Here is a 19,286-nt window from a genome sequence, read left to right as displayed (position 1 = left end):
TATGAGACAGATTTGAGCCAATGTAAAGTCCCACTTCTCCTTATGGGGAGTAAGAGAAAGCTTCAAGGAGGATATACCATCCAGCTGAAGCTTGCAGGAGAATTGCAAGGAGACTAAAAATAATGGGAAGCTGGTCAGGAAGCAGAAGCAGGAAGGCACCTGGGATTTCTTGGCAAGTGGTGAAGAATCCATTTTTGCTAGACTATGATATACAAGTATATAGAAGAAAAGAAGAAAGACTGGAAAACTGGTTGACATATGGATGGTGGGGACACTCTGAAATAACAATAAGGACAATGACTAACAATTACGAGCCCTTCCAAAGTGCCAGGCTGTGCTCTAAGCAATAAGACAGCATCTCCAAAGCAGATACTACCAATATTCTCAAGCTACAGGAAAACTAAGGCACAGAGAATTAAGTTAACTTGCCCAATGCTATTAATGTACCTAAAGAGCAGTGAGGCTGGCATTTGAACCCACGTGGTCTGATTCTGACATCCACTGCCCCCCCCCCCACTCACTTCCAAGCCATGTCAGCCCTGCTAGTAAGGGACATGAGCAGGGGAGAGTTCTGAGCGAAGCATGACCAGGACATGTGCCTCAAGACTGGTATGATATGGTTGATCTGGTATGAGTGGTGCTGAATTTTGATTGAAAGAGAACAGACTGAAGCTAGGAAGACAAGTTTGATGGCCATCATCCAGACAAGAGGCGACCAGAGACTGATCCAGGGTAGAACAATGAAAGTAATATAATAGCTAACCTTTTCTTGTTCCTGTGATGTCTGAGGCACATTACCAAGCACTTTCTCTTACCTGGCAACAAAACTCCTATGAAGCAGATGCTAGCCTCATTCTCATATACAGATGAGGAAACTGAGGTCCTGAGTAGTAAAGGTCATGGGGGCAGTCTGTGGCAGAGTCAGGGCTTACACTCTTTACCTTCACATGAATGCTGAGAAACAGTAGAACTAACAGAACTTGTCAAGTTCAAAGTTGGAGGCAGTGCTGGAGGGAAGACTGGGAAGGGAAGAAATGCTCGGGGCCAAGAAAAGATCCTTGTGGGGAAGGAGGGAAGACACTGCACACCCCTGAGGGAGCAGTGATAGGTCTTCTTTGTGGAGGTATCAGAACTGGGTAGCTGTGCACCTCACACAGTTCCCTCAGTGAAAGGGTTAACAGCTTTTTCCGCCGCCCCCAACCCAAGCAGGTTCCGACAGACTGTGGAAAGCTACAGGACAGTCTGCCAAACAACCAGCCTCAGGAGTCCCCAGCCGGGTAAACTCACACAGAGGACACTTGCTGGATTTGGACTCTGAGGGTGAAGCTGGGAGAAGAGGCAGAGAAAAGTCACTGGCTAGCATCTTCAGGGCGAGCTCAAGGGATGGGCACAGGTGCAAGTCTGTTCCTATATGGGGCGGCTTGGCGGGTCCATCTCATGGCAGACACCGTCAATGCCCATCCTCATCCTTGGCACTCGTTCCTGGCACAACTTTCATCTATTGACCAGGGCTTCGGAGTGGCTCAGCTCCCATGGTAGTGCAGCCCTCAGCCAGTGACTGAGAGGAGGCTGTGGTTCCCTCGCACCTCAGTTAGGGTAATCAGGGGGGCGTGTACTCCACTGTCTGCTGTTCCTTGTTTAGTGAAGCTCCAGCCACCCTGCCCACAGTGGGTAACTGGCCTCACCACACAGCCCTTATTGTCTGACTCCCTCCTCTGCCTCCCTCTTCAGGGTGCTTCCCGGCATCATCCCCCAAAGGGAGCATCGGCCCTGAACTCCTTGTCTCAGGGTCACCTTCTGGGGGAGCCCTGTCTGAGACACGCATCTTGGCCACAGGAGCTCCTCTGGTACAGATCCAAGAAGGAAACTGGCTCCTCAAACTGTGGAACAGGCTGCAGATCTGGGCCCCTGGATGCAGAAGCTTCTGGGCTTTAAGGTCAGGTTTTTTGTTAAACTTGAAACTCCTATCTGGAGTCTCTGTATTACACCAGAGGCAGGGTTAGGGGTGGGGGGAATGATAGATAGAGGGAATATAAAAAACTTCCCTCTGGAGAGCACTTATTCTGATGTCTTGAGGCATGATAAACAGCAGGTCTTATATGGAGGTTCTCCAGGGAACAGAATTTCCAGGAAACTACTGACAAAGATCCAAACCACTGGGCATCAACACTTAAAATACATGGGGTATTTTGTGATAAATTAGAGTACTTAATTGACTGTTTTATCCGGATTGATTCATTGAATACGTGGTAAAGACTAGTTCTTTAAGCTAGGGCATGTGATAAATCCAAATAGCAGTACCTCATGGCTTACTACGTTTTTGAACTTCTACTTTTCACAGAAAAAAAAAAAAAACTACTACAAAATTTCAAATAGTGAACACATAAGTACTGCATAAAAATTGTGACCACTGGAAAAATCATCTCAGAGGAACACATAAGTAAAATTTATTTTCCATCTAACAAAATAAGTTAAAAAACATAGACAGTGGATGGAGTGAACCAAGTAATAGATAAGTAAGACAAAGAGGAGCATACAGCAGGCTACAGGTGTCTGGCCTCCATGGGTTAATGTTAGGAATGTAAGTCACGTGCATGCTCTCTGCCATCACTGTTTGGGGCTCTTCATAAGGCCAAATTTCCTACTGTTTGCTCCAAAGTTCATTCCCCAAGCTCCTTCCGTATTGCACTGGGTTCAGGATATGAGCCACAGAGACGGGAGATCAATGCATGTCACCTCTTGCTCTGTGGATGTCTATGAGGGACTGGAGTCTCTGAATTCTACATCTTGAATTTTAGAAAGGGACCTAACTTGCATCATAATAATGGTAGGTTATATCTATTCAATCTGTGCCTCAGAAGCAGAACTGGATACCAGGATTCCAGTGTAAGCCCTTCAGCTGGAAGAGGAGGGGGACAGGTCCCAAAAAGCACCAACAGACAAGCAGAAAAATGAGCTGGGGAAGAGGGGAAGCTGATCAAGGTGTCATCAAGCAGGGTCCTGGATAGGCACCTAGAGCTTATTCCTGCTCCGGCCAAGTCTTGGGAGAGGGTGGAACCTGTGCTTCACATAGCCCGACTGGGGCGTGAGGGAGCGGAGCTATTTACCAATCAACCCCACTCCATCTGAGGGCTACTTCTGGGCTGTCCTGCATTCTGGTAGAATGGGCTCAGAGTTGCGGGGACTGGGAGTTGGGAGGTGGGCAGGCACACAAGTTGCAAGTGTAAGGGGGTAGAGGTAGGGTATCATCTATGCAGTGCCAGACACTCTGCCAAGAGCTTGGCACGCCTGCCTTCATGTATTCCTCAGAGCAAGCTGATGAGGCAGGCAGGTGCTGAATCTATCTCCAGGGACAGAGGAGGAAACTGAGGCAAGGCAAGGCAAAGCAACTTGCCTGTGGCTATGCAGCTAATCAGTACAAGAGCCAGGACAGGAACTCATTTGGATTTCATTCCCAGAGCGTGCTCTAACCCATGTTCATGCTATGTATCCAGCTCAGGGGTCCTGGGGAATCAATCTCCCAGCAAGGACCTAATGGTTAAACCTGGGCCTTCTGAAGGGAGTCCCAGGAGCAAGGAGGAGAGGGAATAACTTAAGATCTATTGAAACATAATAATTTACTCTCTTTGTGCTAATCCTCTCTGGACGCCAGTTTTAGCTCTGTGTTGACACTGACAAATTAAGGACATGCTCAGCACTTTTCCAAGAGTAAACAGCAAATTCCACAAGCTCTTCTAATCATTCTCCTCTTGCAGGGTGAAATCCCTTAACTAAACACGTCTGCCCAGCGAATGAACCGCTGCTGGGACCTTGCTGATCAGATCATGCAGGTTCCTTTAAATTTCAACCCCCCTCCCTCACAGTAGCCTGTCTCCCAGCGCCCTGGGCCTGGCCAAATGCCAGCTACACAGAGGCCTCCCTTATGTCCCGTCTGGCTGCTCACAGGGACGGCGCTGTCTCTGAATGGATCTGGCTCTGGTCCCATGACAGGTGTTTGTAACAGGTTAATCACAGGTGAGCTGCCCTTGGAGGGCTGTAGGATGGGGAGAAGGTGAAGATTAAAACCCTACCATTTACTGAGCACCTACTGTGCACTTCCACTGGACAGATATGGAAAGTGAGGCCAGACGTTCTGTGACTTGGTCCAAAGCAAAGCCTGTGGGTGACATACCAGTGTTCTCACTCCTAATCTCGGTGTCCTTCCTCCTCAGCAAACATCCCGTTCTCCCCTGGCAATGTCTTCCCTGCATCCTGTTTGAACTGCTAAATCCAGGCTAGCCCTGAAGAGGACAGAGTAAGGGAACATCACCCCTTTGCAGGTGACCTTTTTTCCTGACCATCTCTGCTTCTTGACTTCAAGCTGACAACATGGAAAAAAAAAAAAAAGGAAGAAAAGGTGCTGAATCAGAACCCATCTGAAGGCCTTCTAGGGCAGTCCCTTGCCACAAGTGGCTATTTAAATATATGTTCATTAACATGAAATAAAACAAAGAATAAGTCCCTCAGTCATGCTAACCACACTTCGAGTGCTCAACAACCACACATGGGCCAGCAGCTGCCCCTACTGGACCGCATAGACAGAGAACATTTCCACCAGCATGGAAAGTTCTATTAGATAGGGCGGGTCTGTAAAAGCTGACTTGAATTTCAGAGCCATAAAAGCAAGGAGACAGACTTGGAGAGACAAAAGTCACCCCCGGGGTGGAGGTAGACCGTGAGCTTTGACACACAAAGCCGCCTCTTCAGGGGCTGGCGTGATGTGTGGGTAGTGGAAAGGGCCTTCTCCACCTCCCGCTGGTACCCTGGTCCTTCTTCCCCCAAATAACTGGCCATTGCATCAAATGATTTATTCTCTGGCTCTTAACGAAAGAAGTCTGGGCCCCGGGGAGAGGAGCACATCAGAGAAACTACTCCAGATATTAAAATTAAATGGCAGAGAGAACTAGAAGCTCAAGCCACAAGGAAATGACATCCTTTGGAAAGGCTCCTTCCAGATGGCTTCCTCCTCCAAGACTGACAGGGGACCCAAAGGCTGAGAGGAGTAAGGGAGCCCTTCCCACCCGGGATGTGGGCTCTCCCCAGAAAGGACCCCCACCGAGCCTTTCCAAGAACATATCCCAATTAGCCTTTGCTTACACTCTGGGTGGAGGGGGTTTGTTGGGGGTTAGGGTCGGAGAGCCCAGACTCCTCCTTTGGGAGCTGCCCCACCCTCTGTACCTCCAGAAGCCTGGTGTTTTAATCATGCTGACTGGTTAGGACCTGACCCAGGAGAGGTCAACCCATAAGCCTGCTGGTAACCCATGGTCAGGCAGGAAAAAAATGAGGGACAAAGAGGCCAGTATGGGAACAGAGATGGTGTGGCAAGGGAGGGTGGGATGGAGATTATCTAGTCATCCTGACACTCAAGTTGGCTGGGAGCACTGGGAATACAGCAACATCAAGGCAATATGGAACAGACCTAGAAAAACCACAATTCCAGAGGGAGGCTGGTATTTGAATAGTCCCCCCTTCCTCACATCCCATCACTTTTCAACACCTCTATCCCCAGGGCCTTGACCAATGCCAACTGGTTTCCTCTGCCACTTTGTGGAGAGCAATGATGTCTTAATAGAACCATGAGACAAAAATGAGCAAACTCTTGAGTTTAAAAAGCAGATTGATCTGGGAATAAGAATTTGGAGGCAGGCTCACAGAGCAGGTTCCCCTAAATTCCCAGACCAGATTTAAAAGTCTCTGGGCTACATGAGGAGGAAAGAAATATAATCAGGAGCTGGGGGCTTGGAAGACCCCCACATTCAGGATCCAGCCCCAGACACCATCATACAAGGATGCCACAGGGATTGACATTAATGGTCCTCACTGCCAGTCCTGGAGAACCTCCACATTGTGGAAGCCCCGGCTTGATGACCGAGCACAAAAATACTGCCTGTACTTTTGAAATATCGCATCCTGTGTACAGCCCACCTCTTCGGAATACACATGAGCCCCTAAAATAGGCACTGGATATTGGGGAGCAGTAAAGATGGAGATGTAGATGAGGGAGTCCCCACCACTGGACAAAGTGGGCATCAGGCAAATGGCCAGGGGACCTCCCAGTGACCAATGCATTGGGTTTGCTGCCTTGGAAAGCTTCCTGTAGCCCAGATGGTGGTTGCCCGAACATTCCACAGAGAATGAAGTCCCTTCTGCGTGCACAGAGTTGACGCCCAAGTTTCCTGTGGGGCTTCTCCAAGCATATCCATGTTTTAGCATATGAAGATGGACATCAGAAACATTCTCACTGCTCTTTCTTTCCTGGGGTGGTCCATGAATGGGTCTGAGTTGCTGGACCAGTTAAAGAGCCCAACTGCCTGCCGGACTCACTTAGCAGGAATTTGCCTTCATAAGGGCTATTCCTTCATTTCCAGGAGTGCTATACTTGATACTACCTCACACACACGCATATAGAAATACCTGTCTGCCAGAAGAGAGAAATTACATTAAAAATGTGAAAAGAAGGCTTGAACTTAGGAAGACTACTTTTGAAAGCTGACAAGTTACACGGAGGGTATTTATTTCTGCAATGGAAGTTAACTTACTAAGGACAGATTTGTTTCGAGAAAGAATTTCAAATATTGATTATTTAAAGCTTCTTTTACTAGACGAGAAAATGTATACCTTGGCTTACAATCTCCAAGATTCAACTACCTACCAACAGGAGAATTAGCAAATTTTACAAGATATTTATAAATCACAATTTGTTTGTGATCCCTAGGATCCCATGATCCTAGAAAATTATTCACTAGTTTCTCTATTTAGGGCAGGCTCCATGAGTTTATAGGGTGCAACTTTCCTCACTGACAGAGAATCTTGCTTTTAGTGTCTCAATACTAGAACAGATTGGCTACAAAAGCAGGTCCTAAGACAAGTGTATTTTCTTGGGGATATTCACTGTTGACAAAGTTATTACACCAATAATGAATTTCCACACTGGAAGGAACCCATACATGAAGAACAGTCAGAAGGAATAGAAATATTTCTTGTAGGGCAATCCCAGGATTTAGCGTTTTTGAAATCCACAAAACCAGAAAGATCCAAGGAAAAATTGAAGCTAAAGCATTTGGAAAATTTAAGCAGAAATGGCTATCTGGGGGCACCTGGGTGGCTTAATTGGTTGAGCGTCCAACTCTTGATTTTGGCTCAGGTCATGGCCTCACAGTTGTGAGATGAAGCCCCGCATCGGGCTCTGAACTGGCTATGGAGCCTGCTTAAGATTCTCTCTCTCCCTCTACCCCTCTGCTCCCTTCTGTCTCTCTCTCAAAAAAAAAAAAAAAAGGAAAACGGCTGTTTGATTTCCATGAAGCTCACACAAAAGAGGAAATTATCTGCGTGAAAGAAAAGAAAAAGAGAAGCACGTTGTGATAGCTAAGATTCAAAAGATTGTTTTGGGGTGTCCTCAGAACCATCCATTTCCACAGACCAGGAACCAACTGTGGCTGAAGGCTATGGGCTTTATGGGGCCCCACACGTAAAGCAAACCCATGGGGCCCAAGTGGAATGGGGAAGTTTGAGTTTGAGCACAAATGCAAAGTTCAGTCAGGTTTCAGATTAAGATCTGAAAGGACTGGGTTCCCTGGTCTAAACCCAAAATGACAGTCAGTGAATCCCAATGAAAGGACAGGCCCATGGCCCTCAACCTGAGGTAGGCTGAAGTGACAGGGCACACCTCTGGGACCCTCACCTCACTGGATGGGCAGACATTGCTCTTCGGGTGCTTACAGGCATCTGAGTGATGTTCAGTCCCCTACACCCCTTCTCGACCTTCCTCCCCAGGCCTTCAGTATTCTCAGGATACCTGGGACTCTGGGACCCCTGTCCAAATGGCCCTGAGCCTTTCTCTCTGGCCTGCCGGGGTCTTTGTCACCTGACTAGAGTGCAGACCACACAGGGTCTTCTCTGGCCGTGCCTAACCCTACTCTCTAGGCAAGGAGGGATGACGAGATCAGCAATCTGCTTCCCCCCACTTCCAACTCTGCAGCGGAGTCACCTCGTGGCGCCTCCAGGTGCTGCTCCCCCCACAACCTTCCCTGTCCTTCATTTCTGTTCACTCCAGACCCCCTGTACTCTTGAGTCTCTACAGCTTTGATCACGGATTTCCCTTTCCTGCCTAGAGTCCCTTTTCTCCCTTCGTCAGAAAATGCCAACCTACTCCAACTCAACTGCGCCTCCCGACACTGGACGTGGACTTGTCTGTGCTCCTAAAGCACGTGGCACAGAGCATGGGCAGCACTTAGCATGGCAGGGGTTGTCCATAATGGGGTCCCCCCACAAGACAATGGCTCTGTTCAGGGTGAAGCTGTATCTTGGGGTTCTGGAGGGGTCCAGCCCAGCGCTACTGCATACAGGGGCTCAGAAATGCTTTCCAGATGGCTGAGAGCAGGAAATCTACACTCAGCTCCCTGCGGCTTTGACACATGTAATCATCTGGCCACCAAAATACCACAGGTCGGCCCTGGTGGTGCTTCTCTTCATATCCAGTGATATTCATCTAACAATTCCTGAGCATTTTAAGTGTACCAGGTACCATGGTACGTGAAGGGGATAAAAAGAATCTTGCATTCCTGTGCTGAACTGTGCAATTTTGTTGTTCAATGCACCAGACACTGTACAAAAGGCTTCTTCATAAGGTTTACGTCCTTATATTCTTGTGGGTAGGAAAACATAAAATTTGGCCCTTGACCTCAGGGAGGGCACCAGCAGGCCCGCTGTATCATGTGCCTCTGATGCATAGAAGAGGTCTTCCTCATCCAAGCCTGGCTCCACCCCGCATGACATGCATGTGTGTGTGGACACCCCCGGCAGCAAGTTCAAGCTTCTCTACCTGGGTCTCTTCCCTCCAAGCGGCAGATCTGAGGAGGAGGCCCACACAGGCTTCAGCAGCAGGCACAGGCCATTTGAGCAGAGAATTCTGAACATCCATGTGCCTAGAGCAGGGTCATGAAGGGGTGGATGCGGACCTTGGCCCCTGGACTCCTTGCCGCCGTGATTTCTACAATGCAGGGCCCAGGGCAGGAGCTAACTGTAGTATTAGATACCAAGGGTGACAAAGCGCTAACCTGCAGGCCTGTGTCCACTCTTGCAAGGGAGTGTGTAAGGGGGATTTATCTGTTTTTGTCCCGTTTTGTCTTCATGCCCTCCCTGGGAATTGTATGATCATGGAGACAGAGGCCTTATGGGTAACCCCTGGCTCAGGAAGAACAATGTAAATGCACTCTGCTCTGCCTTTAGTTGGATTCAGAGGACCTGCGAGGGGAGATGGGGAGAAGGACTCTGCCAGCTGCAGGTGACGACACTGCCCTGGGAGGATGGACACTCGCACTGTTTTGTGCCAAGAGTGGAAATCTCATGCCTCAGACATCGAGGCATCTGGGTGTTAATGGCTACAGGGGAATTCTGCATCGAACTCAGTGACTGGGGATCCTCAGCCTTGAGACAGGGGAGCCTCCTCGGTGCCTAAGGAGGCACCTGGCATCCATTTTAATTGCTCTGTGCATTTGACTCTTCTGAAAGGTAGGGAGGATTGCAAAGAGTCTACTTTCTCTGGTATTTTTAGAGAATGTCTTTGCTAAAAAAAGACTTCTCATGACTTTTCTTCAAGAAAAGGGTTCTGGGTGGAGGGGGGGCAAGTGGGGAAAGACCTGAAGAGTTGATTGCTTTCACCATAAAGGGAGTCAGGCTTAGGACAGCTTCTGGGTCCAGAGAGGCTAAATATCTTGTCAGAAGTCACACACAAAGCAAGGACAGCAGATCTGGGCTCCAGTCTGACTCCAGAGTCCAGGGGGTGCCCACTAGCCTTCTCCAGGTGTGGACTGAAAAGTAAGGTCTTTGTTCCCTCCCCTTGAGTCATGGTGGGTTTGTAACTTGCAAGACAGTCTGGTGGAAATGGTGTGTGTGACTTCCAAGGCTAGGGTATTAAAGGCCATGGGGTTTCCTCCTTCTCCAAGCCCTGGGCCACACAGAGCCATGCTGGGGAGGCCACAAAGAGGTGCTGTGGTCAACACCCCAGCTGAGCCAGTCCTTTGGCCACCCCAGCCTGGACACCAGACATGAGAATGGAGAAACCCTCTTGGGAAGGGTCCTCCAGCACCAGGGGCTCTAGCCCCAGCCAGAAGCCTGGCTGCCAGCCATCTGAATTACTCCATCTCAGGCCCAGATCCTGTGGTACGACATTCCCTCCATGCCCTTTCTGAACTACTGACTCACAGAACGCATGAGCAACCAGAACGGTTATTGAGTATGTCACTAAATTTGGAGAATTTGTTTCACAGCAGTAAATAAGCAAAATGGAATCAAGAGCATTCAGGGGGAGAATGCATAGGGACAGGAAAGCACGGTGACATACCTAGTCCAGAATTTGGCCTGTATCTTTCTGATTCTGGGGCCACTCTTAGATTTTCACACACACAGCCTCCCCAAACTCTCCAGTGGGGACAAGGAAAACCGAAGGCCTTCAATCCACTGGGTCTACTGAGGAAGAATTAGGGCGGTGGTCCATTAAGAACCAGAACACACTTTTATAGATCGCCTACTATACGCCAGATGCTACGCCAGTGCCATTATATTTAATCCATTACCATTAGTTTAACAACTACTTTGTCCCTACCAGGTGCCAGAAACAGATCTGAGAATGAAGCCGCGTATAAAACAAAGTTGCAGTTCTCCTGGAGCTTACGTGTGAGTGAGGTTGATGGGCAATAAACAAACAATAAAAACATATTATGTCTGATAGTGATCAGTGGTATGGAGGAAAAAGAAAGCCTGGTAAGAGGAAAGACAATGGCCTTTTAGAGAGGCTGGATAGGAAAGGGTTCCCAAGAGGGTGACATATGAGCAGAGAGAGAAGCAAGGTTAAATTGCAGAGAGCAAGTCTGGTTGCCCTCAGAGCCCATGGTTTGGGCTCTGATATCAAGGAAAGAATACATACAGTGTCTTCCAGCTTCCGAATCTGTGGCCTCCTATAGAGGGCACATTTAGAGCCAGTCCTCCACAGGCCTCAGGGGACGTGCACCATGTATGCAACTTACTGTCCACCCACCACCAGCCAGGCCTCCCCTCTGGACCTCCAGGCAGAGCCCCAAGAGGGGTACTTACGCAGAGCACATGGAGAACCACCGCCCCCTGTCTTCGATCCTCGTTGGTGAAGATGTCATTGGGGAATTCGTGCAGGGCTAAAGAATGGAGAGAGAAAACCAGCTCAGAACAGATGACAATGTTTTCAGTGCTGGAGTTCTGGGATGGCATCACCAGCCCTCGTTTTCATGTGGAATCCATGAACTTGGATGAAAAAAAAAATTACATCTTTATGTTCACACATCTCTTATCTGGAATTGAGTGTTTCCTTCAGATAAGAAGGTAGGCAGCAAACCACAGGAATGTGAGAAGCACCGGGGACTCTGCCCCCAACAGATATTTTCATGATACATTATACTATTATAGTCAAAGGAGCTCTCACTCATCACTTCAACATCTGGGTAGTTTGTAGATGGCCCCTTGTGATTTAGAGGGTTAATGAGGAAATACAGCAGCTACCTTCATGCAAGTTTTATTTCCTAATACTCCAACAATTTCATTTCAGTATGATCAGTTTCCTTCTTTAAGCATATATATTTTATCTCATGCATTGAAAAATGTTTTCCTGAGCAGAGGTCTGTAGGTGTCACTGCATCACCAAGGGGGTCCATGACACATAGAGCATTACAGCCCCTGCTCTAAATTGGTCCTCATTCCCCGCCATGACTGCCTTGGCTTGCCAGGGCCTTGGACCGGTTACAACACTCTCCCTGCTTTCTCATTCCCTTTTCAAACTTGACCCACATTTGCCACTGCTGAACTGAACCATCAAGCACAGAGCGGCTCATGCCCCTCTACCTGCTTCCAAAACTTCCCTGCTAGGAGATAAAAGCCCCAGTCTGTACACTGGCAGTTCCAAGCTGGTCTTGGCTGCTTCCCATGTGAGCTTTCTTCTCTTTTCCCGCCTTCTTACCTTTTGAGTGAATGTACTCATTCACTCAAACAATAACTGTGCAGGTACTGCATGCCAGGCTGTGCACAACAATTCGACAGCCAGCTTTGTCACATGGGCTCTCATACTCCCACCAGACAGGATAGGCTGCTGTTCCTTGAGCACACCTTGCGTTTGCTTTCTTTTTCTACCTTTATCTGCACAGATGATACCATTAACCCGGGCTATCCCCACCCCAACTGCTCACCCTCTCTCCCTCCTCTCATAAAATCCAATCAGCATCATGGCCAGGGCCTTCATAAGCCTCTCCTCTCTGGAGGATGTTATCAGATCAGGCTCCGTGGGAAACTGTGCACACCACACCGCCCTCGGCATCATCTTCAGCAAATGCGGCTGGCTGATGCAAGTGACCTTTCTCTCAGAGCTCCACAACCTCTCAGTCCTTCTCTAGCTCACAGGTAGAGAAATCATCACCAATCGATGGGAAAGATGTACAACGTGACACCTGCTTGCTGCTGGTCTTATTCTGGGTTTCCCAAAAAGTAGACTCTCAGTCAAGGGTTTTGGGGTGCATAGTTTGTTTGGAGGTGACTCCTGTACACGCTGTGAATGAGGAAGGTGATGAGACCAGGGAAGGAGGGGAGCCTAAGATGGTGACATTAATAAGCAAGTGGTGACTGCTCAGGACACCTGGGACCCAGTCCTGCTGTAGACCTGGCTTGTTGAGACTGTGGCTTGTTGGCCAGGGGTTTTGCCCAAGACACAAGCCTTTAACTATCCCTTGAAAAAGTTCTCTCTGCTTCTAGGGTAGCACTGGATAAGCACATCGTGCAACTCTTGGCCAGTTGTCCAATCCTTCATGTGATGAAATGGGGGAGGCAAGGAAAGACAGGGATGTCATGATCCCCCTAAGTGATTTTCTAAACTAAAGCTGTTCCAAACAGGCTGCACTGAGTCCTCCTGATCAATGAATGGGAAAATGAGAGCAAGCCTGGAGGATTTCACCTTGAAGACCAAATGACACTACAATCTGGAAATTACCATGAGGGAACAAGGGTTCACAGATTAAGCCTGAAGTTCATCCATCTGGCCCTGGGCATTGCAAAGCCTCTAGCCACTCTACTGAGAGGCCTCTGTTCTAGCATCTTCCCTCTACAGGCTTAATGCCCCTGGCTAGCATGCTCTTGTCCAGTGAGCAGAGCTGAAGGAAGTCCTCCAGCCTGATGAGAAATGCCTCTACTTCCTGAAACCTCTCTGCTGGCAACAGTGCCCACACAGGCTGGACCTGGAGAGACCTGGCTTTTGCAGCCCCAAGTTTTTTTAATTTTTGTTTATTTATTTTGAGAGAGAGAGGAGAGAGAGAGAGAGAGAGAGAGAGAGAGAGAGAGAGAGAGAGATGGAGAGGAAGGGGCAGAGAGAGAGGGAAAGAGAATTCAAAGCAGGCTCTGCATGGTCAGTGTGGAGCCCACGTGGGGTTTGATATTATGAACCCCGAGACCATGACCTGAGTTGAAATCAAGAGCCGGACACTTAACCAACAGAGTTGTCCAGGCATCCCAGCCCCCAGTCATTTCTTGTCTGTCCTTCCTTCCCCACCCTCTGGCTCTCCCTGTGCACATAGGATGTCTTACACTCTTAAGAGATGCTTTCTAATGCTTTTCTCTTTTGAACCGAACTTTCAATGCAAGTGAATAAATTATAGTCCAGATAACCATCCCAAGGCTTTCACATTTCCGTCCCCTCCCCATGTTGTTCAGTGTGGATTGGAAATCATGAGAAATGACCTTTTCTGTCCACCTCCCAAACCTAGGAAATTGACAACTTCCACAGGCCACCACTGGTGGGTAGGGGCACAAAGTTAAGGAGAAGAAATGCCCTGCAGGGCAGGCCTCTCCCAGACCCCTCTCAGCACCCAGGGCCAGAGACTTTCCAGCACTGACTGATCCCCATGTTTACCTGGACTTGCCCAGACATTGTGTCCCAATCTCTGGTTCTGAAGAAACAACAACTACCTTCGCATCTGATGTTCCTTTGTTTTGTACAGACATTTAAGTGCCCTTGGGAGGTGGGGCTTGGGATGGGCTGGCTGGTGACGGACTGAGATGGGCTGACGAAGGCTCTGGTGGGCAGAGTGGCCATAACAAACCTGGGCAGAATGACACATTCACTGAGCACTTGCTCCTGGCAAGAACTATGCCTTGTACTTTACACCCACTATCCATTTTTGTCCTCCCAGAAAGCTATTATTGCCATTTTATAGACAAGGAACCCAAGGGACAGAGGATTAGATTCCAACTCAAAGACCCACAGCTGGAAAGCTGCAGAGCAGGGCCACCCACACAACAAATGCAGGCCTGGTAACACCCCTCTCTGCTGTTATCCAGCTACTGGCATCTATTTGCAATCTCACTCTGCTAGGTGGCCTCTTCCTTCATGGGACTTCCTCCAAGTAGGGGGTCTGACCAGATCCATATTCTGCCACCACACACCAGAGGGAAAAGCTAGGCTGCTTTTTTTCCTTTACATTTCTCTGTGTAGTTGCAATGGGGCTTTTCCACACTGGCCAGTTCAGGGTTTAAATGTGCCATCCTATTGCCCTTCTGTCCCCAGAGGACGAGAGACAGGACTAGTATGCTAAGTTACTGTATGGATCACAACAGCCATTACCCTCGAGAAACTTTAGCCACCTGTGATGGGTGCCTTGTAAAGCAATCATGCATAGGGACCACTTATCATCAATGAGGAGTAGAGGTGGGTACAGAAGTGGGACTGAGGGATGTTCCATCACTGACATGTTGAAGCCAGCTACTTCTTTACTTCCTGCCCTTCAGGCTTCCTATATGAGGAGTAATGTGGTTTTGAGCAAAAATGGGGCTAAGAGCAGCATGTGAGGGAGTGAAGGTACTGGAGAGTTACCCACCAGTCTGCATCTACAAGGTGTCCACACTTGTGCCGGCTCTGGCCTCCCTGCTTCTCTGCTGCTTTATCCATGAGCTAACCCAGGGCCCACGGTATGACTCGATCAAGGGTACCACGTCAGTAAGTGATAGACTGTGTTTTGAATCCAGGCATTTTCCTTGGCACTCAACAAACAGCAAGTGGATGTGTAATGACCATGAATGAATGGACCCACTAGGATTCATGTTTTGGTTGGGGAAGGGTCTTGGCAGAAGTCTAGACGCCCAGTCAACCCTGGGACCTGGCTAGAGCTCTTGGAGAAGACCGCACTGGACGCTGTGTCCTTGGATAAGGTGACCCACAGAGCCCAGTGCTGGTTCAGGAAGGGCTGAGGCGCTGTCCGAAGTCCTGGCCAAGCAGGCCACTGTCACACTTCCTCATGAATCTGGATGTGGCTGGCTGGTCAGCGGCAGAAACAAGGATGGGTGTGATGAGAGGCAGTGGGAAAGGCAGAAAAGAGTCAATTCAAACAACAAACAACAAACAACAACAAAATTCTTAATTGGTGGTTCACAGCAATGTGGAAAAAATAACCAGGGTAAGTATTCTCCCAGGAAGCTTCTCCTGACATGGATCCCTCTCTGGCTATTTATTCACTATTGTGCATCCATGAAAACATGTACTGGGCTGGTGATGAGATATAATAGTGATTTCAAAGAGCTAGCACACATTTTTTTTTAAGTAGCAGTGATTTCAAAGAGCTAACACACACCCAACACAGCCCAACATAGGGCTTGAACTCAAAACTGTGAGATCAAGGCCTGAGCTGAGATCAAGAGTCAGATGCTTAACTGACTGAGCCACCTAGGCACCCCAAGCTCGTGCACAATTTGCAAAGAATACATAGATTTTATTTTACGCTTATAGCTGCATTGTCTTTTGACAAAAGACACAAGAAAAGATTTCTTTGAAAATCTGAGCTGGAAGCCCAGGATCTCCTCTTTACCTCCATGCAATGAGCCTTCCTTCATAGTCACATATGCCTATATCTGAGGCTGTCTCAGGAGCCAACCCTGAGACAAAGATCTGAATGCCAGCAGTTTATTTGGGAGGTGATCCCATGATGGGACAGGAGGGAGATAAGTCAGAGAAGGGGCTGATAAAGTAGCCTCAGACTTGCTGGGGCCCCTCTGAGAGATAGTGTAGAATATGCCTCAGCATTGTCCATGGATGGTCATCCATCACTGTTGAAGGCTGTCCTAAACACTTTAGGGCTGAACTTTAACTCTTCTCAGCTCTACACTGGCCAAGTCAGTGTGTTCATGGTACCAGAGAAGGCCCTAGACAGAGTCCCATGTGCATCAAGAAACCATCTGCATGTGTGGTGTGGTGATGCCCAGTGTCTGCTCCAGCCTGAACATCCCATCCCTATGATCCTCCAAGCATCTCTTGTGTAGAAACTAGAAAAGAAGAGGGAGTCTGCAAGAGTAGGAATGAGAGACCATGACTTGCTCGTGCATCACTGGCATCAGCACACAGCAGTGGGGTGTCGGGTGGAGGTAGCAGAAGAGAGGCTCTGTGCATAGGCATAAAGGCCCAGATAGACTATTCTGGGACTTGCATTCTGAATCCAGCATGGTAAGGCCCAAACGTTAAGATTTCAACTATAGTTACCTGCATTGTAACATGTTCTTGTATTAAGCATTGATTCCACCATGTTAGAGGCTTCTTTGTTTCATTGGCAAAGGACATTACCAGATGACCTTGGCTGTAGAGAACATGACTCAGGGACAGCCCTGTCACCAGACCCACTAAGGCAGCAGCTTTGTTTGAGGGAAGCTCTTAATGTTTACTAACAATCTCATCAGCCTCTACTTATGCACTATAGACACACTGTTATTTCACCAAGTGTTGCTTGCTGTGGTTCAAAGCAGTTTGGTATGACTATTTTAATGTTAATAAGGAAAGGGTCAGCCTGGGGACAAGGAAAGGATCCTCAGTTGGGCATTTGGAAATAAATGGCTCAGTCCTAGCACTCTTCACAGTGTGGCTTTTGGCGGTGTGTGTTTTAGTCGTTCTGGGCCTCGATTTCCCTATTGGCCATCTGAACAACGGCCTGCAATTCCTCTTCACTGCTCCCTCCATATTAAGCTCAGAGTATGGTTAGTGCACATAGCGGGTGTCTTAATAAGTGTTAGCAGGATGAAGAATGCCAAAGAAAGCAGACCCTAGGCACTGACTGGGATGGAGCACATCAGCCTTGTCCAGCTGGCCCAATGGGTTAAGAAAAGAGCAGCCAGCAGCAGCTGAGCTGGCTTCCGTGAGGCCGAGCAAACTCCCCACCTGGCCGGCACAGACTCTGAGGCCCCAAACACACCTGAGAAATGGTATTTTCAGAACAGCTGAAGCTGTCCAAGACAAGAGTATACAGAGACAGGGTGGCACAGTGGACTAGAAGGCTCTGCCCAGTACTTCTTGGCCTCAGTTTCCTCATCTATAAAGCAAGGTGTGGCTGCTAGTGCCTCCTGCAGAGCTAATGGCAGTGCTGATGTCATCCCATCTGCCTTCCATTTGGGTGTATTTCCTCCCACCCAAATCCAAAGAACCAAGGGCATGTCTTAGTCAAGGTGGGAACTGGAGGGTTGGCCATCTTTGGGACTCTAACATTTTCCTTGGGCTGTTGGTTAGATTTTGCATAAGGGCCCAGGGTAGAGAATCAGATCTGGGTCTGGGTTCAGATCCCACCTACATCACTCACGGGTCATCCTTTCCTCTCTCAGAGTCCCATTTCCTTCATCTGTAAAATGGGTATATAAATGCCAGTCCTGCAGGGTGGCTGGAAAACAGTGCAGGCAACATATATGACATACCTCTCACCATCTTCCTGGGCCACCTATCACTGTTCTTCGCAATTGTAGCAATGATGGGATGTTGGTCTGGCCTTGGGCCAAGGACACATTTTTCCCTGGTCTTAGTAGCAAAAACCATCTACTGCCAATTCCTGCCTGCTTTGTGCTGGCATCTGTTTCTCCAGGACAGTGTACAGTCCAAGGGAGCTTCATGAATGCATGTGCCTCTAGGTACATGCTTCCGTGTTGAGGCTCTGCTGGAGCCAAGTGGCCCACGTGGTGTGCTGGGAATAGCTACGCATCCAGTGGAGGGTTCCTTCGAATACCTTCAAAATCCTCAAAGTCTCTTTCTGTTCCTCTCTTTCTCTCCTCCAGTTTTCCTTTCAGTACATCTTGCCAGCCTGGGGGAGCCAGCAAAGATAAGCAGTGCTGTTCCCATAGAAACCACAGAGCCCTGACCGGAGTAGATTCCCCTTACCAAGGCAACAGCAGTCAGCCGACCTGCTTCTCCTGGCTGCGTTCCTGAGGCCCGAATTTGATGAGTCCAAATGGAGGTTTGCAAAGGATGGGGAGTATTCTCTGTTTCGTTTGGGGGAAAAGATGCAGCAGAAACATTCATGGCATCTGGAGACATACTGATATTATGTGGATCAAATGGAGCCACCAAAGAAGAAGATCCAAAACCACAGCTACCTTAACACATCGAATGAAAGGAATCTGGGCCGCTGCAACCATCAGAACACTGGTCTCTCATCCCAGGGCTTTTTCATGACAAACTACCTATCTTGATTGGCCTCTCAAGGGATGCCTCAAGAATTTAGGGTCCTGACATCTCTCCGGGTGCTCCGTCCCATAAAGCCTATTCTGCTCCCTCTTCCCCTGGAACATTGGGAGAACACTGTCAGACAGCTGTAGTAATAACTGGCTTCCCATGGAGCCTTCCAGACTCGTTTTGTGGACCCCTTATCCTGTGCAAGTACCCAACAAGTGGTTTTCCAGCCAAACTGCAGTCACTTGCTGCCTGAGTGGACCTTTGATTCCTACACTGTGAGCTCCCTGTGGACAGGAACCCTACATTTTTCTCTCTCTGGGACCAGCATCCACTGGGCCAGGGTCCACAAAAGAGAAAAATAAATACCAAGTGAAGACAAGTGTAAATAAAATTAAAGGGACATTTCTCCCGGGGGGATGGGTTTAGTATAAACACAAGACAGAATTACTAAGAAATGACATTGGGAGAAACTGTTCAGTAAAACTCCCAGCAACTGGGAGTGGCCACTCAGGCTGTTCACAAATGCCCTGTCTCTCCTTGTTGGGGAGACCTGGAAGGAACATACTTCTAGGTTCCCTTTAAGGTAGGTGGGGCCATGCAGCTTTCTTTGGTCAATGAAATGGGAGCAAATGGCCACTGTCACACTTCCAGGCAGGCTTTAACAGCCAGTATCTGATTCACCACTTTGCATTTTCTTGCACATAAGTCAGGATGCATCTTCTATCAGTTTGTGTCCCTGAGCGACTGATATCAGAATCCCACCTTA

At 48.5% G+C, this 19,286-nt stretch overlaps 1 protein-coding gene across 1 annotated transcript in view; it reads right to left on the bottom strand.

Annotated features, from left to right (window-relative positions):
• The window catches only part of SLC24A3 (solute carrier family 24 member 3), a 479,630-nt gene that overhangs the window by 186,160 nt on the left and 274,184 nt on the right, over positions 1-19,286 (bottom strand). The window contains exon 3 of the mRNA XM_019462411.2: positions 11,131-11,207. Coding sequence (XP_019317956.1) covers positions 11,131-11,207 — 77 coding nt within the window. The remainder of the gene's footprint in view (positions 1-11,130; positions 11,208-19,286) is intronic.

Source organism: Panthera pardus, unplaced genomic scaffold (genome assembly GCF_024362965.1).
Source record: "Panthera pardus isolate Hobbes unplaced genomic scaffold, ASM2436296v1 HiC_scaffold_25, whole genome shotgun sequence".
Taxonomy (NCBI): domain Eukaryota; kingdom Metazoa; phylum Chordata; class Mammalia; order Carnivora; family Felidae; genus Panthera; species Panthera pardus.
Note: the sequence above shows the minus strand (reverse complement) of the source record. Positions and strands in the feature narration are given on the sequence as shown.